Consider the following 25,680-nt stretch of genomic DNA (forward strand, 5'->3'; position numbering starts at 1 on the left):
AAATATGTAAATGACAGAACCAGAAAAATATCTTAAAACATCCTATTAATTATGTTTTTATTTAGCTGTATAATATTGATACAGTGCCTATAAAAAATACTCACTCCCTTGGATGTTTTACCCTTTTTTACACATTTCATAAATCAGTCATGGTCAGTATCATTTGGCTTTTTTGACAAGAGAGAAATAGAAAATAACCTCTTTAATGTCAAAGTGAAAACAGATTTCTACAAAGTAATGTCATTGTAAAATAAGCGACTGCATAAATGTTCACCCCCTTTCAGTCAGTGCTCAGTAGAGTCACCTTTGGCTGCAATCACAGCACTGAGTCTGAGTGGATATGTCTCAGTCAGGCTCCAACATCTGGACACTGCAATTTTACTCCACTCATCTTTACTAAACTGCTCAAGCTCTGTCCTTTACAATCCCAGCCACAAATCCTCTAGTGGATTGAGGTCTGGGCTTTGATCACTCCAGAAAATTCACCTTGTTGTCTTTAAACCATTTCTGTGTAGCTTTCTCTGAACGCTTCGAGGCATTTTCTCACTGGAAAATAAATCTTTTCCCAAGCTGTAGTTCTCCTGCAGACTGAATAAGATTTGTCCTCCAGGATTTTCATTTTACCCTCTACCTTCAAAAGCCTTCCAGGGGCGGCTGCCAAGAGGCATCCCCACAGCATGATGCTGCCACCACCATGCTTCACAGTGGGGTTGGTTTGTTTGTGTTAAGTGTCTTGTCTAATAATCAAAAAGCTCCATTTTGGTCTCACCAGATGTAAGAACTTTCTCCCACTTGACCATGAAGTGTCCTATATGCCTTTTCTGTGAGCTTTAGCTCTACAGAGTTTTTTTCTCTTTGCCACTCTCCCATAAAGCTTTGACTGGTGAAGAACCCAGGCAGCAGCTGTTGTCTGCAGAGTCTCTCCCATCTCAGCTGCTGAAGCTTGGACCTCCTTCAGAGTAGTCGTAGGTGTCTTGGTGGACTCTCTCACTAGTCTCCTTGCTCGCTCACTCAGTTTGTGAGGAGGGCCTGATCTAGGCAGATTCACACATGTGTTCATTCCACATCTTGATGATGGATTTAACTGAACTCTGGGGGATGTTTGGAGCCTTGAAATTTGTTTGTATCGATCACCTGATTTCTACTTTTCAATAACCTTTTCTCTGAGTTGGTTGGAGTGTTCTTTTGTCTTCATGGTGTAATGGTAGCCAGGAATACTGATAAGCAGTGACTGCTTGGACCAAAGTTAAAATAGGGCAGTCACTTTAAATGGGGTAAATATTTATGCAGTCACTTATTTTCCATTACAAATTTATTCACTTTACATTACTTTGTAGAAATCTGTTTTCACTTTGGCATTAAAGAGGTCTTTATGATATTTTTTCTCAAAAAAATCCTAATTATATTGACCGTGATTAATACATAAGATTAATAAAAGGGTAATGCCTCCAAGGTGTAATACTTTTCATAGGTACTGTAGATGTACTACACAGGAATATTTACAGGAAATGTTGATTGATAAATAAAAATGAAATAAATCAAATAAACAGCATGATTATATTTGCATAAATCAGCCTTCTGTCTGTTGTAGAACAAAAATTTTACAACAACAGAACCATTTGTAATTGAACTTTCCTCATGATGATTTGGTGTTAACTATCTCATTGATAAGAAAATTGTATAAACTGATTTAAACTTGTTTGAAACCATTTGATTTGTGTCAGAACATGAGGTCTATACTGATATTTAGTTTAGAGCTAATTCTGCAAAGCATGTGCCTTTACAATATGAGTCACTTAAATCTCTGCTAAAGTCATCTGACCCATTTTTGGTTGCATGTCTAATTATTCTTAACTCTGTGCGGATTTTACGTCTTACTACTGAAAATCTCTCCTTAAATCCATCATCATCATGAAAACCACTTTACATTTGCCCCAGTCCATGGCTATATAAATGTATAAAAGTTAAACATGATGCCTGGATAAAATAAAAAGCCTTAAAGAATAAACTGTAAATGGTAGTTGTAAATTTCTGTGTCATTAGCTCAGCAGAGGTCAGTTGGGCTGCTAAGAGAGGCCGTGCTGCAGGAAAAAAGAGGAATGCAACGATAATGAGGATTATTGAAACACTTGTGACTCCCTAAATTCATCCGGCTTTGTCCTTGTACCCCGAGAACTATGAAGTGACTTTGTTGAAACATTTTTTGTGTCCTTATCATATGCCGAAATGTGACACTTGTTAAACCTCTTTTTTTTAAAACAATGTCAGCATTCACAGCAAATCCTGCTAAAACCTGTTTCATCTGTGGTTAACGTGGACCCTTTAACTCAGACCTTAATATGGCCGTAAAGGCCAGGAAAAGTAGTGTAAGCATGGGGGTGAAACAGATTCTCTGAGTACAGTGAAAAGACTCTTAAAGCGCAGAATGTGGCAGTAAAGACAGAAAATAAATCTTAAAAACTGTAAATGCAAGGTAAAATAAAAGGTGTGAAAATGGAAGATTTACCACAAAGCTCAAATCTCATTCGTAATATTTATTTAAAGATACAGCCTGAAGGCAAATATTTAGCTTATCTTAATTCAGCTAAGCATAAACATTGGAAGCAGGAAGGTGCAGCATTTTACCATTTCATGAAAAATATTAGCTAATTTTGATTCGAAGGCAACATCACTTTTAAAAAAAAACAGGGACAGGGCCGTGTTTACCATTCTGTAGCATCCCCTCTTTAAAAAAAAACAGTCTGTAAACATCTGGGAAGTGAAGAGACCAGGTGCAGGAGTTTTGAGAGAGGAATGTTGTCCCATTCTTTTCAACGTAGGATTCTAGCTGCTTCAGCATTGTGTTGCTAAAATATGCAAGGCCTTCCCTGAAAGACACGTTGTCTGGGTGGGAATATATGCTGCTCTTTTCAGCGCTGATAGGTCCTTTCCAGATGTGTAAGCTGCCCTGGGGAAATTAAAATGGCTTGATCTGAAAAAAGAAAACTTCCCACAAAGGTAATTTTAAGGCTTGAGCTGTATTCAAATGTCAAATTTGAATGTGTAAAATGAAAAGTGAGGAGAGGCCTGTTTTAATAGATTTTTTTTTTTTATTTTGTGATGTTTACTTTTTCTGATAAGTATCCCATGTTGTTTAAAAAAACAAAAACTAACTCTAAAACTATAAAAACTAGACCTAAATGAAGCATTGTTGCAAAAGGAAAAGAAAAATACGAAACCAACAGTAAAAACTAAATAAAACTAAACAAAAAAAAGTTTAAACTAAATGAAAATAAAAAATTAACGAATAATCGAAAGTTAAAATAACCTTGCTGATATGTTGTTTGTGTTCTTTGAATAATATAATAATATAAGAATTTGGGGGATTTTTTAAAACATTAAATTCTCTTTTAATTTACATTTTACAGCGTTTTGGACCGTGGGTTGCCCATGTCCTCATTGTTATATCGAGCGCTCCTGGAGTTCGTCAGTGTGTCCACCAGGCGGCGCTGTGAGATAGCAGCGTCAGTGTTGGAGCCTAGGGAAGTAGAGCGGCTGCTCTTTGATAGGAGGAAGTGATACATCAACAAAGAAAGATGGCCGAAGTAGTAGAGCTCCAGAAGCTGAAGGTTGGTGATTTTTAAATTTTACTTTTATTATGTTCATTAGATACATTTAAGAGTAGAAATAATGTTGTAATATCTGTAAGTGTTAACATCAGTCAGTCGGGTAGCGTCTTTCTGGCACTTTGTGCAGTAAATGTATCTGTGTGTCTGTGAAGCTAATAACCGGCGTGAGTTCACGTTGTTCATTCAACGAAGCTAACCGGACTGGGAGAAGTAAAAATAGTAACTGTAGGACTATTCACGACCAGATGCAGACCAGTAAATGAATAGAGCAGCTCTTGTTGGGCACCTCGTGTTTATTTGACGTAACTCGACGTGGTTTCCACATCTCTGTCATGCTAATGTGAGCCAAACATTAGCCTCAAAAGCCCCTGATCTTTACGCTTGGCTGTTTTGAAAAGAAGGAATAAAATAAGGAATTGGGGTTTCTTATTTGGCTCATTTCAGCAATATAAGCCAGCTTGGTTGGCTCCCAAACTTATCTAGAACCATCTATGGATCGTTTGATTTAGTAAATTATTTAATGTTCAGACGAGTTAATGGCATGTTTGCAGAGGTAGCTACTATTTTCAGTACAATCCACTGACGCTTATCATGAAACAAAACTTGTACATCATGTTTGTTTCTAAATAAAAACAAAACAATAAACCTAGTACTGGTGTCAGATTTTTGCAGATTGATTTTATTTTATTTTTTTTAGAAGCAAAGGTATGATAAACATGCAAAATACTGGATTTGTTACAAAGTGGATGATGCCAGAATAAACATCCCTGTTCATCAGTGTTCAGATTGTTCTGAGAATTGTTTTGAACGATAAAATAGATTAAAAATAGCCGTTTTGTTGGGTTGTGTCAAAGATGAGGTTTCTTTTGAAGGAGCATACAACTGCATGTTTGCTTGCTAAGTGTAAACTGCATGCTAATATAAAAACAGAGAGACTAGATTTAAACCTTGGTGCCTCAATCTTAAACATGTTGCCAAGCATGTTGAAGTGTGCTACTTAAGGTCCACGTGTCCATGCCGAATAAAGGCATCACATTTGTTGAAAAGAAAGGGCCTTGAGAGTTTCGTTGTTTATTTCTTGTCCTGCAACCGTTTGTATCCCGGTCCAAAAAGACTGTCAACCTGGTGCTGGGCAATTAATCTAATCGCAACGGTAATTTTCATATTAGGTTGTGCATTTACATTATTACATAAAAGGCCACACCTTTTTGGTATTAAGTAGTAACTGGAAGGTTTACAAAAATGCCTGCAGAAAGGCCACTAAGATTACAGTAGTGCTTCTGGCAGTTTGTAGAACTGTTTATTAAAAGGGAAAATTTGTGTGTTTTTTAATATTATTCTATTTTAAAAGCAGAACTGTAGAAACTTGAGGTTTTGTTTTTTTAATGATATTTATTATTTGTTTGTTTTGAGTTGAGAAACACACACTCAGCAACTATGATTGTTTTCTGCATTTTCTATGATAACCAAGCAAGTAGACTGATAATACAGTTTATATATTGTATCATAATTGCAAATTTTTTTCAATTTAGTATAATCTCAATCACACATTATCACTACCTCAGACCTTCTCTAATCTGAGAACAGAAACGGCTCCTTCCTACTTTTCTGTAGTGATGGAATTTAAGTGGATGAACAGCAAGGAAATTTGTATTTGGCATGTTACGGTGAAAGTTTCTCCTTCGCTAGGGCTGTTTATTTTCCGATACCGGTGCTAAATCGATATTTTTTATACAATGCCTGTGCCTAAACAGTGCCAGAACTGATATTTTTAAGGGTAAAAACTGTTTTGAAAGTCAGCAGGAGAATAAAAGCTGCCTGGGTATCAAAAATGATTTGCAGAAATATCTTTATAAGGTGCCAGTCAAACAAAGGATATAAAAGGATCCATCCGTTTTCTATACCGCTTATCCTGTTGGGGGTCGCAGGGCAAGAGGCGAGGTACACCCTGGACTGGTCAGCAGTCAATCACAGGGCCGACATATAGAGACAGACAACCAGGCACGCTCACCCTGACACCAACATGCAATTTAGAATCACCAATTTATCTAATGCGCTTGTCTTTGGTGGTGGGAGGAAGCCAGAGAACACTGAGAGAACGCATTCATGCATGGTTAGAACACGCAAACTCCGCACAGAAAGGCCCTGGCTGGGAAGTGAACCAGTAACCCTCATTCTGTGAGGACACAGTGCTAATCCTTGCACCACCGTGCAGCCCCTAAAAGGAAACCCGTGTAACTTAAAACATAAATCACAAAAATTCCATAATGTATTTCTTGCCTTCCATTGGGTGGCAGGGTATCGAAATGAAGTATCAATAGCTGTGTTGTAATTCAGTCTGGTGGGTAAGGGATGTATTGGTAGTGGTACCGGTACCGTGTTGGTACTGGTTTTGTGATACTCATCCCTATCCTTCGCTTGTTGTTTCAGCTTGCTGAACTGAGGCAGGAGTGCGAAGCCCGAGGTCTGGAAACCAAGGGAAATAAAGGAGAACTCATCGCCCGACTGCAGGCCTATCTAGAGGAGCATGGTGAGACAAAATACCAGTTCGAATGTGAGGTGCCTTGGGAGTTAATATGTAAAGAGAGAGCGTGTGTGTGTCTCCTGTTTTTGTTTCCATGTCATGTTTGGTATCACCATTGCAATAACGTTACTGTTCTCTTCACCCTTTTCCCACAAACCACAGAGGAAGATGTGGACGTTGATGACGTGCTGGCAGAGGACACAGAGGTAATCTAATTTTTCACAATAAACATTTTCACGACTTTCTTAGATTGTTTTAAAGCAAATTGTAAGGTCGTGATAAATGGTTTTTTTTCTCTTTCAGGACTTCACGAAAGTTGAAAGTGCCAATAATGTGAAAGTCAGCAAGGATCCAGAATCTGAGAGCGAGCCGTAAGTTTATCATCATACTGTTTTAAAAACACCGATATGCAGTTTCACTCTCCTTCATGTAACGACACCAAACTTTTCATGTACTTTTTAATATGCTATATTGGTCCTCAAATTAATCTGAATAGTATTTTTTCGTGTGCCCCAGCACAAGCAATGGTTTTAACGACTATCAAGAAGGCAGAGCTATCAGGCTAATAGGTTATGAAGAAGTATAATTGGTCCTCAGATTTGCTGTAGAAGTGTCCTACATTCAGTAAATCTTCTATTTAATTAGTTTTTACTTCTAAAGTGTATTTAATTTTTGTTCTTTCTGATTGTGTCCTTATTTTTCTTCCAGGCCGGCTGAGAAGAAGGTGGTGAAGATTACAGCTCCATCTTCTGCTAGTGAAGTAAGTCTGATATTTTAGTATTCACCAATGATGCAGCCAAAAGCTTTTAATCGGGTAATTTTAGTACACTAGCATACTGTTACATGTGGAAGTTTATCAACACATGAATAGAAGGGAGCTTAACCAGTTCAAAGAGGACTTTTTACATCGCTGAAGTAGTGCATTTAGATCGCTCTACCTTTTCAACAGCAGCATGAGCAGCACGTGTGTTCTTATTTTACATTTCACCTTTTGTTCCTCAGCGGCTACAGAAGAGAGCTGAACGCTTCAACATGCCTGCGACAGCTGAAAGCAAAAAGGCCATGCGTGCTGAAAGGTAAGACTTCAACGTGATCTGTCTGTGAATATCTTAAGAGGTTTTTACAGTATGGATTACACTGAAACTTGACACTTGGATTGGTAGAAAACAGTGAGATATGCCGTGTATCACATTTGAGTCTTTACCCTTTTCGTATCAAAAGTCATGTCTTTTATTACTATATCTATTTTAACCTTAAGTATACTGTAACATTAAATGTAATATGAAGTTGTAATTATAATTTAAGTAAATTATAATGATGTTGATTATCTTCACACCCATGTTGAAATGACGACGCTCTTGTTCTTCAGGTTTGGCACAACCACCAGTGCTTCCACTCCCTCCTCAGGTCTGTTTTCATTCTTTATTAACTCGCATTGAAATGATTGTCTTTGCTCTCCAGTGAGTAACTGCTGATGTTTAGGAACTTCTCTTTCCCAGAAAGTCTTAGAACTTGACTTCTATAAAGACAGCATAACTCTGGACTAGAACTTATAAAAGTACAATTACTTAGAGTTTCAAGTGACTGACAGGAGAAGACCTGTGAAGCTTTGGGCCTTTTTTTTAACTGTGCTGGAAAAAATATTTGAAGTCTTACATCTTACCATCCCTGAATGACTGGCCCATATGCTACCGATATGACACTTAACCCTTTGTTGAAACTTGTCAAGTTGTAGCTAAAGTTGTGTCATTGTTTAGTTGCACCCCAAAGACATGCCCGATATGGAAAAAAAGTATTTGACTGCTTGGCTATTACATAGACTGTAACAACAATAGATGGAGTTGGCCCCCTTTTGCAGCTTTAACAGCGTCCTCTCTTCTTGGAAGGCTTTCCACAAAATTTTTGAGTCTTTCTGTGGGAGTTACTGCCCAGTCATTCTGCAGAGCATTTATGAGGTCAGGCACTGATGTTGGACCAGAAGGCCTGGCTCTCAATCTCTGTTCCACTTCATCCCAAAGGTGCAGGATGGAGTTGAGGTCAGGACTGTGCAGGCCAGTCATGTTCTTCCACACCAAACTCATCAAACCATGTCTTTGTAGTCCTTTTTAGTGCACTGGGGCACATTCATGTTGGAATAGAAAAGGGTCTTTGCCAACCTTTTGCAACAAAATTGGAAGCATAGCATTGTCCAAAATGCCTTGGTATTCTGAAGCATCAAGATTGGCCTTCACTGGAGACAAGGTTCTAGCACAAACCCTGAAAAACAGCCCCGTACCATTTTCCCTCCTCCACCAAACTTCACAGTCAGCACAATGCAGTCAGGCAGGTAACATTCTCCCAGCATCTGCCAAACTTAGACTCTCCCATCTGACCGCCGAACAGGGACGCATGATTCATCACTCCACAGAGCAGTGTCGGTCTGCTTTACACCCTTCTATCTGACACTTGGCATTGGACTTGTTAATGTGAGGCTTGCATGCAGCTGCTCTGCCCTAGAAACCCATTCATGAAGCTCCTGCTGCACAGTTTTTGGGTTTACATTGATGCCAGTTGAAGTTCAGAACTCTTCAGCTGTGGAATCAGCCGAGCGTTGGAGACTTTCATGCACCATGTGCTTTGGCAGCCGTTGACCCCGCTCTGTGATTTTTATGATCTTCTACTTTGCGGCTGAGTGGCTGTTGTTCTTAAACACTTCCACTTTCTAATAATAAACATTCGGATGACTGTCGATTATCAAGCAGGGATGAAATTAAACGACATGTGTCACAGTACTTCTGTGGTACTGTAGAAACATGCAAGATGTAAAAATCCAAGATGGCAGGGTCTGTGGAGTGGACCATTCCTATGCATGAACAAAAGGCTTATTCTAACTTAATAAGAAGGGTTTTTTGGGGGGCTTTTTTATGCCTATATTGATAGAGGAGGATGCGGGAAATGGTGCCACAGGCTGGACTTGAACCCTGGCTGCCCGTGTACATGGGGCGCATCCCAAACCACTAGGCCATCTGTGCCTTTAATATATTTACTTTAATATAATATACTTTAATATATTGGTGTTTAAACACTAACTTAGGTCTAGATAGGTTCTTCCAGATGCTACTAGGCTAAATATTACGCACTGTTCCTTTAATTAAGCCTAGATTAAATCTACCATAATTATTGCTGACAGAGTTTCAAAGTTTTTATATCTGCTGCTTCTTAGGGCAGAATGATTTTGGAAAATAATCTAATTGCAATTTTTTTCCCCAGTATTGCAATTGCGATTTGATATGCGATTATTCCCTAACTTCTTTTATTCCTTAAAAAGGGCTGAAAAATCCTTTAAAAGTGTCTAATTCTGATGATTTTGACCCGTATTGCAAATTGCATGGGAATTATTGCACTGAAGGGTTTTTGTCATTCTTATATCTAATAAGAAAAAGTAAAAAAATGAAGAAGGTAGGATTTTTTGTAGACTTTTCTTAAATATAATACCAAAATGATTGCATAATATGTCATGCATAACATCTCGGCTGCAAAAAAAAAGTTTAAAAGTGGCATTTTGACACAAATTTCAGTTCAAAGAAATATTGCACCTTTTGCAATTTGAAAATTGCAGCAGGCCATATTGCGATTTAATCTATTTTTCGATTAATTGCCCAGCCCTACTGCTTCCAAAGTAACGTGTCCTCTCTCCTCCAAACAGGTCTCACTGCCAACAGTAAAACTGCTGTAAGTATTTTTATCAGTAGTTTTCTATATTTTTAACAGCTCAGATAATAAAATGACATTGAGAGGGTTTTTTGTTTCATGCAGGTCAACATGGATCAGCTGAAGAAGAGGGCAGAAAGATTTGGCATAAACGTTTCATCCGTTTCACAGAAGGTGAGTCAGCTTTCCTCCAGGCATAAAACCATCTTGTCCCCTATTCGCTCTGAGCTTTTTAAAATCTGTTTTTCTGCCATTTTTTATGCTTACCTTGAGAATCTCGCTGACCCTGACATGTTTTACAGCTGGAAGAGGATGAGAAGCTGAAGAAGAGGAAGGAGAGGTTTGGAGTCTTAACGACTGCAGGTTCAGCTGGAGGGGCCGATGTTGAGGTGAGTTTATTTCCATTACTCCCTCTCTATGCATCAACATGCTTGTAAAGAGAACAGAAGGACAGAGTTAAGAGAACTTATTTGTGATATTTGTTGTGTCTTTTTCCACAGGCAAAGAAGCTGAAACGTGCCGAAAGATTTGGGATTGTTTGAAGGATGTTTCAGAGATTTTTCTTTTTTGGTAAAACATTTTTATTGCTGCACAACCAATAATCCCGAAGACGACACGTCACTAATTTCTACTAATTCCTGTAAATCAAAGGTACAGTTAAATACATTGAAAACAGATGGGTGTGTAAGATCATTAAATTAAATTTGGGAACTAATCCAGTTGTTAGATGTAAATTAGACTCTCGTTTGATAAACCCTCCTATCCTTAATTAAAGCGTTGTTTTTCTAGATCCTTGTAGCCTTGGAGCATATTTTAGTTCTTGTTTATTTCTTGTATGTTTGATTGTTCTTTGTTAAACCTGTTTTAGGTCTAACCGATAGAAACATCAGTGTTAATCTTTATTCAAAGCTGCAATTAAGCTAATTTCAGTTTTCTTAAATCAAGGGAAGAGTCTTTGGTTGCGTTTTGTTTTTACAGATAAAGCTTTCTTACTGTTTATCTGTGACTCAGCATAATAAAAACATGTAATCTGAAGCTAAAACAAAGCGTTAAACCACCCTAAATAAGCCCAATCAAACTGAAAATTTGAGTTAGAGGTGATGTTGCCATGAAGCAACTGTAGGAAAAGTTGTATTTGCTTAAGAGTCTGGCCTTTAACAGTGAACGTTTTCTTAAATCAGGATCTTTGTGTTTGTTTAACGAGAGTTTTAGTTCCAATAGACTGTTAAAAAAGCAATGCAATGATCAATAACTCAGTGATGCACTCCCATCTTTTGAGGAGTGAAGAATAATGTTAAGTTCATCCTTTTGCACTAACATTAACCCAGTGTCTAGAAGTGTCTTTATTATGAACAAGAGAAAAATGAATGATTCTGGCTCTAGGAACAGAAATATGTAATACATTTGTACAAGGGCTAAATGAAACTGAAGATGTAATTGGATTAAAACGGTTTTATGAGATGAAACTGCTAATTTAAATTATAAACCTTGTATTTCATTCCATGTGACATAATATTAACATTTTCCTGCTATTCTTTTCAAATGGTTTGACTCACGTCTGTGTATTTACTGAGTATTTAATTGTACTATTGATTTGTCAGACAGCCTGGTCTTATCTTTTAAGTGCACCATGGAACTCGGGTTTGAGTTTTCAGTCCATTTTATAACGTTTTGTGATTTAAAATAAAGTGTTTTCAATTTTTTGATATCTACGTCATCTGATTGTCTTTTTTAAGCCTCTTTTCCAATGATAGCCAAAGCTTTTATCCAGACTTCACCACTCTGAGTCAAGGATGAGCTGATGAGATTTCACAGTCAGGGTCACTGGGCTTCAAGTTCATCCCTTGCTTGTGAATACGATTTGTCAGTAACACTTGGAGGGATTTTCTTTAACCTTTGCACACGTCTCTGATTTCACCCCTATGATCTGGCGATTGCTAGGCCGCCCATAAGGGGGGGGTGAAGAGGAGAGCTTTCTGGGGGCCAGGCCAAATGGAGGTCAGCAAAATCATGATCGATTGTAAAGAAAAGGTGTGATCACACTTTCATTAACCTGAATTATAACCACTCTCATCAAAGCAACAGAAGTAATGTTTATTCAAGCTGTAGCACAGCATAGCCTTTTTCAAAATATAAAACTCTTAAAATAAAACCCATTACCTTTTTATTTACCTTTACCTTTTTACCTTTTTATTATTAATGTTAACAGTGTGGACGGGCACATTGAACTGAATGACGAGAAAAGTAATGCCAGACCTCATAGCTAGGCAATAACCTGTACAAATGTCAGGATACCAGAAATTAAAATTGAAGACAGTGAGACAACTTTTTTTTTTTTTTTTAAAGAATAGATTAATTTTGAAAAAAAGACAAAAACTGGAGGAAGAGTTGCAAGATTGATTTAAATAGTAAAAAAGGGGCAAAATGTGGAAGAAATGGGGTGTGGTGGCAAAAAGCAACAAAAAACAATGCAAATATGGGCGAAAAGTGGCAAAAATTGAGAAAAAGAGGCAAAAATGGGCAAAAAAGGTGGCTCAACAAGGCAGAAGTTGCAGAAAGCAGCAAAAACTGACATACAGTGGCAAAAACAGGCAAAAAAAAAGCTGCAACAAACAATGCAAAAATCAAAGAAAAGTGGCAAAATTTGAGAAAAAGGCAAAAAAATGGCAAAAGGTGGACAAACAAGGCAGAAGTTGCAAAAACTGGCCTACAGTGGCATAAAGATGGGGCAAAAATGAACAAAAAAGTTTCAACAAACAATGCAAAAAGTGGCAAAAAAAAAGGTACAACATAAAAAAATGAGGGGGGGGGGAGTGGGCAAAGCAACAAATATGGGAAAAATGTTGCAAAAATGGTTTAAAAGCAGTAAAAATAGGTAAAGACTGCTAAAGTAGGCAATATTTGAGAAAATACATTGCAGAAATGACATTAAATTTAGTAAGCTGGTCTCATTTCTAACTTTTAAGGGGAGGTTGGTTAACTTGGAGGCAGTCAGATCTGTCTGCAAATGTTTTGGATGGTGTGTTTTGATTTCAGCTGATTTTAACAAATACTTGCTGATTTCTCTTTCAGTGTACTTTTGTTTGACATTTATTCATATGACTACTCGTCATTGTCTGTCTTTAACTCTGTGCAGCTGCTGCTGTCTTGGCCAGGACACTCTTGAAAGGGAGATTTTCAATCTCAATGAGGTTGTTTTTTCACCTGGTTAAATTAAGGTTAAATAAATGTTTTTAAAAATTGTGCAAAAAAACTGGTAGAAATGGGCATAAATGGGTACAAAGGAACAAAAATTGGCATGAAGTGGAATGAAAACGGCAAAAGGTGTCAAAAATTGTAAAAAAAAAAAAAAAAAATAGGGATAAAAGCAGCAAAAGATGGCTATAGTAGGCAAAAGTTGCAAAATAAATAGCAGAAATGGGCAAAAAGTGGCAGAAATGGCTGAAGGGGGGCATTCTCTCAGTTTCTCGGGGCCCAGCCAGCTCTGGAGGCATTTAACAGCCAGCAGGTAGATCTAGTTTTCATGTAGATCATAATTATACTGCGATAAATCCATTAATTCTTGATAATGACAGCGAGGAATGGAGAGACAAAAGAAACAATCGTGGGATGGGATGGCTTTGTCGTTTAAGGCGTTCCTCGTGTGTGGGCAACCTGGGTTTACTGTAAGTCCGGCCTGTGGCTACTTGTCTCTCCACCACCCTCTCACCCTGTTTCCAACATTTTCACCGTCCTCCTCTATGAATAAAGGAGTGAAAACGCCCAAAAACTGTATCTGGAAAAAAAAAAATAAAACAATCGTCTCATGATTCAAAAGAGGAATACACTATACACTATTACTGATATAATATCAGTATTAGGAGAAAAAAAAATGTATTTTTTTTTTGTATCAGCAGGTGTGAAAGCAGATGTCCTACCTATTGGCTTACAGTCTGTTTATGATTTTTGCCTTTTAGTGCTAGCTCAATTCTAAAGACATTGCTTTGTATTCCTCAAATGTCACGTCAGGAGAAAATGCATAATTTATGGTAAATAATCTAGTTTGAAGGTAAACATTTTATTCAAAGACGAGAATGTGAGAAGGTCAAACCCAAAATGATTAATGGAAGAATGTAGTCACGTAATTTCTTCAATACATATATAAAAAAATGGCAAAACCTTCTGCCTTATTTGACTTGTTTATGTCACTGAATGAAAACTGGTCCTATTTGTTGTTTTGTATGAGTTTTCTTCTAATTTTTTTATCTGAAATATTTAATGTTTTGCTTTGGTTTAATTCGAGCAGTGAAACTTTCATATATTCAAGATACATCTCATACTTTTACTTTTTTAATCTTGATGATTACGGCTTACAACTCATGAAAATCGACAGTTCATTGTTTCAAAATGTTTAAATATCATAAACATCATTCTAAAAAAGTATTTATAGTACAGAAATGTTGGCCTTCTGGCATATAAAGTTCATTTATGCAATCAGAACTTGGTTTACCCATCCTTGCCATAATTCTTGCGAGATCTTACTGTCTGTAGAAGCGGATAATACAAATGAAGGGAAAACATTTTATTTAGACGGAGACCCCTGGTGGCGTTCGCTTGGAAAATGGGGTCAAATGAGTTAAAAAATTAGCTTTTTGTCCATATCTGGCTTTTAACACCAGACAGCCAGTCTGTTACTATTTGGAAAAATCTTTTTAAATCTCTTTTACGACATCCGGATGGATTTATGCAAATTTTTACGATAAAAAAAACTCCCTATTTCGATAATTTTGATACCTTTTGTATGCTGTTAATGTCGCATTTGTAATTCTGAGGCGTTTTAGCCCCCTCTGCTGGTCAACAGTATGGGTTACATCGACGTTACTACACGGTGTGACGTCGGTTCCTGTGACGCGCAGAAATTTTAAACTCTCGTCCTTCTCAGTGATGGCGGCTTCGTTTCGTTCGCTCCCTGCAAACTGTAACAACAAATGGTACTACACACGGCAACAGATCGACAACAGCCCATCCCGGAGAGCTGGACTTGATCCGGACAAAGAACTGTCGTACCGACAACAGGCAGCGAACCTGCTCCAGGACATGGGACAGCGGCTCAATGTGTATCTTTTGTCGATGCGTCTCACCTAGCCGAGGCTAGCATGGGCGCTAGCCCATGTTAGCTTCTTGTGAAGCCGGTTCGCTCTTGGGCATTACTTGTGATTGTTTTCGTGGTTAGCTCACAAACGTTTAGTTAGTTTTAATGCTTGACTCTTGTTTCACCTGGTAGTTTAAGGTTTTACCCTGGTAACGGTAGAAAGATAATGTTATCTCGGAGCGGCGTAGAAGGCTAAACCAGGGCAGGGTAGGCCTGTGTGGTCGGCGGGCCTTCAGGACGTTAGCATTAGCATTAGCATTGTGTGGTACTGTAAATAGATATGGAGAAAAGGCACGACGGTTGTTTAAACCTCATTCATATTGCTTTTTCCGGAATGACTGTCATAGAATACAACAGAATGTGGTACTTTATCGATCACAAAGGAGGAACTGGATTATATTAGGAGCTTCTGACATTCAACATTACAAGCATGACTGAAAAACAAGACACACCGCAAAACCACTAACGAAACTTAGTGGTCAAAAACATGAGCAGCCAGTAATCAGTAGTTTTCCACCACAGTGTTCAGGATTATACTGCTAATATTCTGTAACCATATAAATGTGTGACAGAGCGATGTGTTTGTTTGTAGTACACCGAGACAATTATAGATGGTCTTAAGGTGTGGTATTCTGTAAAATAGAATAAATTACAATGTAAAATAAGTGTGAGAATAGAAGAGAAGAATATGGTATAACAGTAGGAGCCGATATTGATTGATTGCTCTGGAAGTGATATTTGAAACTGATGTGTATTTACAGCAAAAATGAAAGTCTTTCAGTCTTTCAGATGAGTTTTTATCTTTGAAGATTATCAACATTTTACACTTCATGTGTGCAAAGTCACAGTCTCAGTGTTTATCTGTGATAGGTCAAACAAAATGCTTACAGAAAATTGGCAAAATGACTAATATTTGACCTGATAACTAGCCTGGTTGATAACTGTTCAGCCATAGTAGGGTATGATGCATTAAAAATATCACACATTACACAAACAATTACATGCACGTATAAAGGGGTTGTTCAAGTAGACAAGAAATTGAACAAAATCAGATTAGTGAGTTCAGAGGATAATTTGTCCAGCCTACTGTTTTAAGGTTTGGTGTATATTTACATGGACTGGTATGAACACAGATATGTCTATATTTATCAAAAATATGAACAGTTTTCTGGTATATATATCAATGTTTTGTCTGAAGAGACTATCCTTTGTGTTGGCTTAGATTTGAGGTGTTTTGTCAAGGGTTGTCACAGTGCCAGCTTGGTAATCTTTCATTGAAGTGTCCTGAAAACCATCTGGTATTTATACTCTGCCCAATAAGAGATGAGTTCTGAAGTACAGTTCCATGTTTGTACTGATACCAACATTTCTGATACCTACTGGAACGAAATATAACACATTTTGACGATCTTTTAATTGTTTTGCTGTTCCAAGTGAAACATTTAACATTACCAACTTTTAACACATTTTCCTCACTTAAAAGCATCAATCCAGGCACCATTTAGGTATGGCATCATTTAAAAATTGATTTAGCGCTGTTATTGGGAAAAACCCCAAACAATGGGTGCGGATGGCTGAGCAGTTAGGTTGCACCCCATGTACACAGACGGCCCGGGTTTGATTTGCTTGTGGCTACTCTCCTCAATGACTCTACCCCACTCTCTTGTCCCCTTTTCTGACTTTATCCACTCTCCTCCTCTCATTAGAGGCACAACAAAACCAAACATACCTTTAAAAAAACTCAAACAGTACCTATAACACATCAGCAAAAATAGAAGTCCAAGGCATCTGATTTGGAGTAATTTGAGGTTGTTGTTTATCTAAAAAAGCTGAAAATTGTCTCATGATGGAATGAAACCAGCAAAGATTGCAGCTCTCACTCCTTCACACTGTCTAAATTGTTCTAGTACATTGGCAGTGTTTCAGCATGGGAGCATTATCAACATATTTGAGCAAGTTAGCCAGCGCTGTCTATTAATCTAGAGGCAGCTTTTGGTTAAAGATAGGACTAGGGGTTTTTAAATGCATGCATCCTTTTTGATTAGGGGTGCAGAATATTACTGGGACAGTAGCAATATCGGCAGATTTTAGTCTAAAAAGATAATTGCTCTATCAGCAGATATGGAATTATTTTCTCAGATTTTCCACCAATATACCAGCTGTAAATAATGGCCATATGAACTGATGCGTTTGTTGAGCCTTAGGCTGGATCAACAGATCTGTGTCAGACGAAGACTTCTCTTTGCTCGTCTTCTTTCCTTAAGCTTTAAAATGTGCTTTAAGGACTGAAGTTTCAGGTCTGAACTACTCATATATATGCTGGTATTCAGTATTGTGCTTCACTAGTTTAATGATCAATAAATAACTGATCGAAACACATGAAGGTATTGAAATGTTTGTCAGCCTTACCACTGGAAAGCCTCTGTCTGATGTGTGAAGTGTGCTTGGATTTCTGCTGAGCTGTTAGACTGATATGAGCTGAAGGTGTATAACCTATTAGTTGTTTTAGATGTCTTCTAGGTATTATTTCAGACTTGTAGCCAACATCAAATATATGATCTGTTACGTTTTTTTATGATGCCAGAAATTGAAACTTTAATATAGTAGATGTAAAAATCAAACAATATTGATACTTGTTTTATTTAACAGCAACAAAAATTTAAGTCCAAGGCACCCGATAGAGTGATTTATTGTTTTTAGTGACTTTGTGCTGTTACGTTGCCAAGTATTTGGGCGTTAGTTATAATCATCATGCATCGTTTTAATGCTCAGGATATTCTAGTGTTTAAAATTGTTGTACTTAAGATCTACTGCTTGTGTTTTGTACTGTTATTTACTGCATTATCCTTAACTGACCTCCACCAGGTCCCAACTTACTATTAATACAGCCATTGTGTACATGCATCGATTCTACATGGTCCAGTCATTCACCAGATTTCACAGAAATGTAAGTATTGTTTTTAGACCTCCATCAAACGTCCTCAATGGAAGTGCGCCTGTCAGACCATGAACTTACTTTGAGCTTGTTCTCTCTCCAGGTTATCTCTCCTGCTGCGCTCTTTCTGGCTGCAAAGGTTGAGGAGCAGCCAAGGAAACTGGAACATGTCATTAAGGTGGCCCATGCGTGTCTCAATCCTCAGGAGCCTTCGCCGGATGTACGCAGTGATGTAAGTGTTTGGGCTGGATGTCATATTTCTTTTTCTGCTCTGATGTCTTATCAGGTTAATGATTTAACTCTGACACTGACAAAGCTTTAGGGGAATACGGTATTCATCAGAGCACTTTAAAGACTAGAAACGGTTATTGTAATTAATCTAGTATGTTTTGTTTATTTAGAAGACTACAATTTAGATGTAAAGCTTACTTTTTGGTCCCACTGTGATCTTGTATAAAGAAAGGGTCACTCTTTCCTCAGGAATTTAACGTTTTTTTCTTAGTTTTACTACAGTTTCCTTATCCTAGAATAAACAGTTTTAATTGCAGGTTAAGTGCTGTTTAAGTTAGGGATTTTGTTTATCTTTGCAAACTAAAATTAAAGCCATGAGTTTATTTTTCTTACCTGACTTTTTTGGTCGTAACAAGTCAAAGAAGCTCTACAGTTGGAGCTTTGCCGCCTTGGATGATTAAGCCCATAGATGGCAGAAAAGGGATCCAAAAGCAAAATTAATCCCTGTTTTTGTGCAACTTTTAAATAAGGTTTTACGATTATTTGCAGATGTAAACAGAGAGCATTTGTTACCAGTTTGTTTGGTGCCTTGCATAAACCCTCATCTACTTTTGACTTTTCCTTTGCCACTTAAATTTAACTGACTTTGTTACTTATGAACCCCTAGAACCGTACTCTGATGTAGGCCATCAGATGGTATACGTATTAACAAATGAATATATATTGAGCTGCTTGTGTTTCGGTTAAGTTGAACTTCCAGCTGATCTCTACTTTTATCCAGGCACTTAAGAGGTAAAAATCCTTATTATTAAGACTTCAGATTTCAAAATCTAATAATGTAAAATGTGTTGAAGCCCAGAGGTGTGATTATGTAATACACTGTAGTTCTGATTATCTCAGATCTTATCCCTAAGGCTTTGTCAGCTCTTCATAAGGTGGGTTTGATATGTTTGACAAAGGATAGAGGCCTCCCAGTGAGTAACCTGCCTGTCCTTTCAACCTCAGGCCTACCTGCAACAAGCCCAAGACCTGGTCATTCTTGAGAGCATAATACTCCAGACCTTGGGTAAGTTGGGAAAGAAGAACGGGCCCTGATGAAGTCCCTCCAGGAACATTTATCATTCTGAAAAGTTTTACCCTGATTAATGTTCCTTCACAGATATCACTTTTGCAGTGTGCAGGAATGGAAAGAGAACTCCAGGCGTCTTTTTAGCTGAATTTACCTGTTTTCCATAACTTTCTCCTTACTTTCTCTTTTTCATTTTGATATTTTGAAGCCATTTGTTTCAGGACCATGTGAAAATCTCTGCATCATCATAAACACTGGCTTTTTATTAGGGATGCATGATATTATTGGCATGATATCGGTATTGGCAGATATTAGCTTGAAAAGTGAACTTTATATTTCAGCAGATATGAATATTTCTGCTGAAATTTACAATTGATACATCAGCTACATGACAGATATGTTTGTAGAGTTTTGGACAGGATCAACAGACCTACGCCAGCTGAAATGTTTTTCCACGCTTGTCCTCATTCCTTACATTTTTCTTCTTTTTTTTTTTTAGAAAAGAATGGAAGTTTGTTTCTTTGATGATTACTAAACTTTAAATTGTGTGTTTTATGGACTGAAGTTTCAAGTCTCTACTACATTTATATATCGGTATCAATGCCAGCAAAAATCCAGTATCATGCATCCCTATTTTTTAATTTTTCTTCATATCATTTTTGTTCCTCATGCTGTCATGCTTGGATATAAATAGCAGATAGCAGGCGAACATTTGTTGTTATTGATTAATGACCAGATTATGGAAACCTCTCATCAATCAAAATTGTTTTCAAGTCTCCTGCCGTGTATTTATCAAGTCCTCTCTCCCTCTGTCCCTTCTTTTTTTGCAGCGTTTGAGATCACCATTGACCATCCACACACTCATGTTGTCAAGTGCACACAGCTGGTCAGAGGTGAGCACCATCTCTTTGATTTTGTGAATTTCTGATGGCACAAGAGCTTGGTCACAAGTTTTCAATCAAGGTTGCCCATTTGCAGGTTTTAAGTGTGTTTTTTTGTTCTATTGTTGTTCCAGCGAGTAAGGATTTGGCTCAAACGTCATACTTTATGGCCACAAACAGGTATATTCACAGTTCACTGTGTAAAATCAGCACCTCCTGTTTCTGATTTGTTTGATTTGAATGTTGGCCCCTCTGTTTGTGTGTAATCTTTAAACTCAATATACTGAATGTCTGCTCTCTTTTTTCCTCTTTCTGTTTTTGTTTTTCTTCCTGGACGTATCCTGCCACGTAGTCTGCACTTGACCACATTCTGCCTGCAGTACAGTCCGCCCGTCGTGGCCTGTGTGTGCATCCATCTCGCCTGTAAATGGTCCAACTGGGAGATCCCTGTGTCGACAGACGGCAAACACTGGTGGGAGTACGTAGACCCCACAGTCACCCTGGAGCTGCTGGATGGTATGTTATTTAGATAACTTTTATAATCATGTAATCAGAAAGAGATAGTAGAAAAGGATATTTTACTTTCTCTGGCTGATGTTTTCTTTTCTTAACTTGTTTCAGAGCTCACACATGAGTTTCTGCAGATTCTAGAGAAAACACCCAGCAGGTTGAAGCGGATCCGCAACTGGAAGGTACAGAATTTCTTTCTGGTTCTAAGGCTGCCCACTGAAAAGAATGATTCATGTGGGGAAATCTCAAGTTGATTAGCCTTTTTTAACCCCCCCTCTGTGTGCTTTATCTTGTAACTGCATTAAACCCATATGGTTAAAATGACTCTTCAGTTTTTCCTTGTTTTTTTTTTTTATGTGGGGAGCTGAATTATGAAGGGAAGCTTGCGAGCTAGTTCAGGCAATCGAAGCTATACGGATTCATACTAAAGAATCGCCATTCTGACGTTCATCTGTCACATGCATCCTTCTAATTAATGGCCTTTTTAACCTAAAATAGTTTATGTGTTTCTCCGCCTCTTCCTTTGTCATTGCTTGCTATCTCAAGAGAAAGGATCGTTTTTCAATGCAATGTTATCTAAATGATACAATATCTGTTATTTCTATGCTTGAGAGTACAAGAATACTGAAGTTTTGGGAAAAAAAGATGGATATAGATTCATATTTTCAACCCAAAGATGCCATGACTGGAGAGAGACCGTACACAGTGATGGGTGATCAACTGAGTGCTGGTGTCCTGTTGGTAAAACAGAGCCCTGATATGTTAAAATGGTATTCCTTGACTGTGTCACAGCGGTTAAAGGAGTAAGAAATACACTAACAGCTCTGCACAGACAGGACTAATGCTGATGACATGCCTCTGTCACAGCCTCTGTCCTTGCCAACTGTTCTTTGGCAAACAGGTTTGATGTCTCTTTAGAATCTCTGAAGAAGCACGTGTTAACATTGCAGTGTTAGAGATGGAAAGAGAGATAAGGGAGAGACAGCGACGTCTCCTATTTCCTAAAAGTTTTCCTTTACATCCCGACGTGTGGATCGATGACAGCCTCACTGCCCTGCACAAACACTGACACTCACAAGATGTCCAAAAAAAACGTCAGTATCACTACATACAGTTGGGGTTTATTTTAAATGATGGACCCAATACATAACGTCTTTGGAAGATCTTTATTTTTCTTTTCGTTACTACAAACAGTGTCAAATTTTGTGTATACTCTTGAGTGAACCCTTATGTACAGGTTGGAAATTAAGAAATGCAAGCATTTTGGGTGTCTCAGACACATTTTTGTTGCTGTAGTTTTTGACTGAAATTCTAAGATAAACTTTCCTCCAAAACAAACTCTTGTGTTTTTTTAGGTGGTTTAACACTAAACAAAATTGTTTCTTCAAGGCTTTGGCAGGGTTTGAGTCAGAGCTGTGTCTTGCTTTAGTTCAGATTATTTGTCCAGCAGTTTTAAGAGTGATATGCCAGTCAAATACAATCCCTGACCTTATGAAAGTTTACCATTGACCCTCAAATTGTATCAGTGCATGCTTTAGTCAGGTAGAATATCTGTGCACTGTTTTTTTTTTTTTGTTTTGTTTTGTTTTTTTTTTTGTTTGAGATTTATTTTTGGGCTTTTCATGCCTTTATTCCATAGAAAAGGACCATGGATGGAGTTGGAAGCAGGAGAGACATGCAGTCAAGGGCCACAGACCGGATTTAAACCTGGGCCGCCTGCATAGATGGGTAGTGCCTTAGACCACCAAGCCATCTGTGCACCCCTATATCTGTGCTAAGTTTGAAGCAAATCTGTCAAAGGCGCTCTAAAGTTTGCTCACAAGAATGGCCTCGAAAACAAGGAATGAGCATGAAGCCTAATGATCTTGACTTCTGAATTCCAAATTGCATCAGGTCATCCTTGGGAAACATTTGTGCAAATGTGTTAGCAAGAACAGCCCCAGCAGGCATACTGACCAACAACTCCATAACAAGTGCCTCTGTCCTCGGCCATCACTGGTGAGGAAGCATGAAAAGGCAAAGAAACTCAGTCTTCATGTATAATGGCTTTATTCAACTAGACAGTCAAAATTTGCTCTTGGTTTCAGCCTCTGCTCCTTCATGATCTACAATGTACAGTTGAGACATCCTGCTCTGTTTGGTTTTTGTTGACTGGCTTGTCTGTTTCTGTTCTTGGCTCCCAGGCTGGAGGTCAGACACCAAAAGCCAAGCCCAAAGTCCAGGAGGAGGGTGACCAGAGGGATACCATGATGAGCATGATCTCCATGGCCTCTTCAGAGAGCACTGTGGCAGGCCTCATGAGCCTCTCAGCTCCTCCCTCTGCCTCTTCTTCCTCTTCTGGAGGCGACAAAGACCGGGGTGCATCTGGTAGCGCTCAGACCTGGAGCGGGAAGGGTCAGCAGGCTGGATCCGAGGCGCAGCCACAGCAGCAGCCTAACAACGAAGTCCATGCCCCGGCTAAGGTGTCGCTGAGTGAGTACCGCGCCAAGAACGCTGACGTCCTCGCTGCTCAGAAGAGGAAGTTGGAGAACATGGAGGCCAGCGTGAAGAGGGACTATGCCAACGCTGCTCAGGCTCTCATTGGTCAGCAGCAGAGGAAGGAGAAGCAGCATCATCACCAGCAGTCCAGCTCCTCTTCTGCTGACGCGTCTAACCCTTCACCCATTATTTTAAAAATCCCCTTAGACAAAGAGAGGCATGGAGACAGGAGTTCTCTGAAAATGCGTTTTCCCATCACTGGTGGAGGAAGCAGCGGGCACAGCCACAGCGCCACCTCCCGCGGACAGGACCAGGACATTAAAGTGAGGATACGAGTGCCTGAGAAGCAGAGGGGGAGCTCAGGAGAGGAGGGCAAGAGCAGGGACAAGCACAGGGAACGCTCAAACCACCACCACCATCATCACCACCACCACCACCATCATTCCTCCTCCAGCAGTGCCTCCCTCTCCTCCTCACACAAACACTCATCAAGCTCCAGTGGGACAACTGGGAGCAGCAAAAAAGTCCCCAGCGACTCCTCCAGAACTGGATCTTCATCTTCATCCGCTTCGCGAAAGAGGACGCACTCCCAAGACCCCACGGCGGGCTCTCACCCTGCTGCTAAAGTCAGCAAGTCCTCCAGGAACCCCTACCAGCTGCCATCCCTGTCTTCCTCCTCTGGGCAAACTCTGGGGCACGGTGGTGACATTCTCCCCACGCTGAGCCTCCCACACCACCAGGGAAGCTATTCCCACTCCAAAGGGGACAAGACGGACACAAACGGGCACGGAGCAGCGGCAGGGACGCAGTCAAATGAGTACCAGGATACCTTTGAAATGTTGAACTCACTTCTGAGCGCACAGGGGGTCCAGCCCTCCCAGCCGTCCATGTTTGACTACAGATCCCAGTACGGGGACTACAGGTACAGTGGAGGCTCAAGAGGAAGCAACTCCAGACCTCCGCCGCTGCCTTCAGAACCTCCTCCCCCACTGCCGCCATTACCCAAATGATTTCCTGAGCAGGACACGTATTCACATCGTACTTGACACCCATCTTGTTACATAGAGTATTGTATAAATTCTCACCCAGCATTTTTTTACAGCAGAGAAATGTACTCGAGTTTTTTTCCCTTTTACGGTTCACACATGGGGCAATAATAAGACGCTTTAAAAGCTTGGAAAGTGTGATTAAAAAAAGGCAGAAGTGTAAAATTTTTCCCTTTGTTTTAACTGAAATGAAATGTGATGATGGGACATGGTTTTACTGTTAAAAGAAGTCATCACCTTGAAATCATGAGGATTCTAAAAGATTTACATAAAAATGTTAGGTCTTCTTACTGGTTGTCTTTTATAATGTTTTTATAGTATGTTATTTATTAATTGAATGCTTTTAACAAAAACATAGTGTCCTTTTCTACCTTTTTAAGGTTTTCCCTCTTTATTTTTGGGCAGAGGGAAATTTCTTCATCAAGACTGTACAGGCTAGATTGAGAGTGCATGTCTCCAAAGCCATCTTTTCAATATTTTTCTCCTTTTTTGATACTTTCTTTTTCTTTGAAACACCATAAACTTAAAAAGAAAAGAGTGGCTCGCCCCAGCCTCGGTGTTGAAATATTTTATTTTCTGCATTCTTTGGTAAAAATTGTAAAAAGATTGTAAAATGTTTAAAAACAAACCTGAAATATTTTTTACATTTTGTTATGGGAAACAGCAAAAAAAGAGAATTGTAAATTAAGGAAGCTTGTACTTTTTATGTTTTTAGATTTTGAGTGTTGCAGTCATTGTTTTAAATGGTTGTAAAATATTCATATACGACTCTTTAATCATTACACTAATGGATGAAGTTCACACCAAGGATAAAAGACTATGGTTTATCAAAGAGTTCAGACATATCTATTCAATATGGTCACAATGAAGGAACAGTCAGAGAAGAATCACTGTAGAGAATCCAAGTTTTAAAACTGTAATATCCCTGATCCTTATTTATTAGATTTCTCTGGGGTAGAGCCTTTTTGATAGAGATGCACCAACTTTAAAAATCAGGGCCGATACCTTTGCTTAAAATAACAATCAAGCATTGTTAACAATGAAAACTAGGGCTGTCAAGATTAATTGCATGCTTATTGTCCCTTTCAGCACTTTGGTTAAGCCACTGAAGCGCCTCCCTCCAGCGTTAATGATGTTAAATAAGTCCGCTGCTACTCCTTAATATCTTAGTTCACTTTTAAACTCACAGAAAGCTCAGTTGCCAAGTCAGAGGTCATATGCATCATGTGATACTACGTTTTTACTGTCCTTTTATTTCCTTTTCAATCCATAACAAGTTCTTCTGTGGTTAAGTTTATGTCATTATCTTCAGTATATCTATAAAAGCAGATCTGTGTCCAAACAGGAAGTCATCAACCCTTAGTTTAAAAGAATTTTTCAGTGTTTTTGAAGTTGGGTTGTTTGAGGTACTTGGCAATAATAGTGGCATTAGCCTCCTGTGATTTCAGAGCATTGCCCCATCAAACAGGTCAAACTAGAGGAAGCTAGGCTATACAGTGTAGCAGATGGGTATAGTTTCATTTTTATGAGATTTTATGAGTTTAAGGTTAAAAAATGGCTTGATAACAATGCAGGCT

The 25,680-nt window shown here is 38.7% G+C and overlaps 2 protein-coding genes across 3 annotated transcripts; both read left to right on the forward strand.

Annotated features, from left to right (window-relative positions):
• Positions 1 to 3,564: 3,564 nt before the first annotated feature.
• Positions 3,565 to 11,525, forward strand: LOC121516940 (SAP domain containing ribonucleoprotein). The gene is made up of 11 exons (XM_041798375.1): positions 3,565 to 3,608; positions 6,039 to 6,138; positions 6,295 to 6,338; positions 6,436 to 6,503; positions 6,841 to 6,892; positions 7,135 to 7,208; positions 7,502 to 7,539; positions 9,818 to 9,843; positions 9,928 to 9,996; positions 10,125 to 10,211; positions 10,323 to 11,525. Exons 1-11 carry the CDS (start codon positions 3,576 to 3,578, stop codon positions 10,362 to 10,364), a joined length of 633 nt encoding a protein of 210 aa, XP_041654309.1. The 5' UTR covers positions 3,565 to 3,575; the 3' UTR covers positions 10,365 to 11,525.
• Positions 11,526 to 14,722: 3,197 nt separating this feature from the next.
• On the forward strand, positions 14,723 to 25,140 carry ccnt1 (cyclin T1). 2 transcript variants are annotated; one of them, XM_041798710.1, is made up of 9 exons: positions 14,723 to 14,918; positions 17,819 to 17,900; positions 17,992 to 18,120; positions 19,125 to 19,185; positions 20,019 to 20,081; positions 20,195 to 20,249; positions 20,422 to 20,585; positions 20,691 to 20,761; positions 22,763 to 25,140. In XM_041798710.1, the coding sequence occupies exons 1-9, from the start codon at positions 14,746 to 14,748 to the stop codon at positions 24,065 to 24,067; spliced, it is 2,103 nt and encodes a 700-aa protein (XP_041654644.1). In that variant the 5' UTR covers positions 14,723 to 14,745; the 3' UTR covers positions 24,068 to 25,140. The 2 variants fall into 2 exon arrangements, with proteins under 2 accessions (XP_041654644.1, XP_041654645.1); XM_041798711.1 differs by having other exon boundaries at positions 20,204 to 20,249.
• Positions 25,141 to 25,680: the final 540 nt, after the last annotated feature.

The sequence above is a fragment of the Cheilinus undulatus genome, linkage group 11 (genome assembly GCF_018320785.1).
Source record: "Cheilinus undulatus linkage group 11, ASM1832078v1, whole genome shotgun sequence".
Lineage (NCBI taxonomy): Eukaryota > Metazoa > Chordata > Actinopteri > Labriformes > Labridae > Cheilinus > Cheilinus undulatus.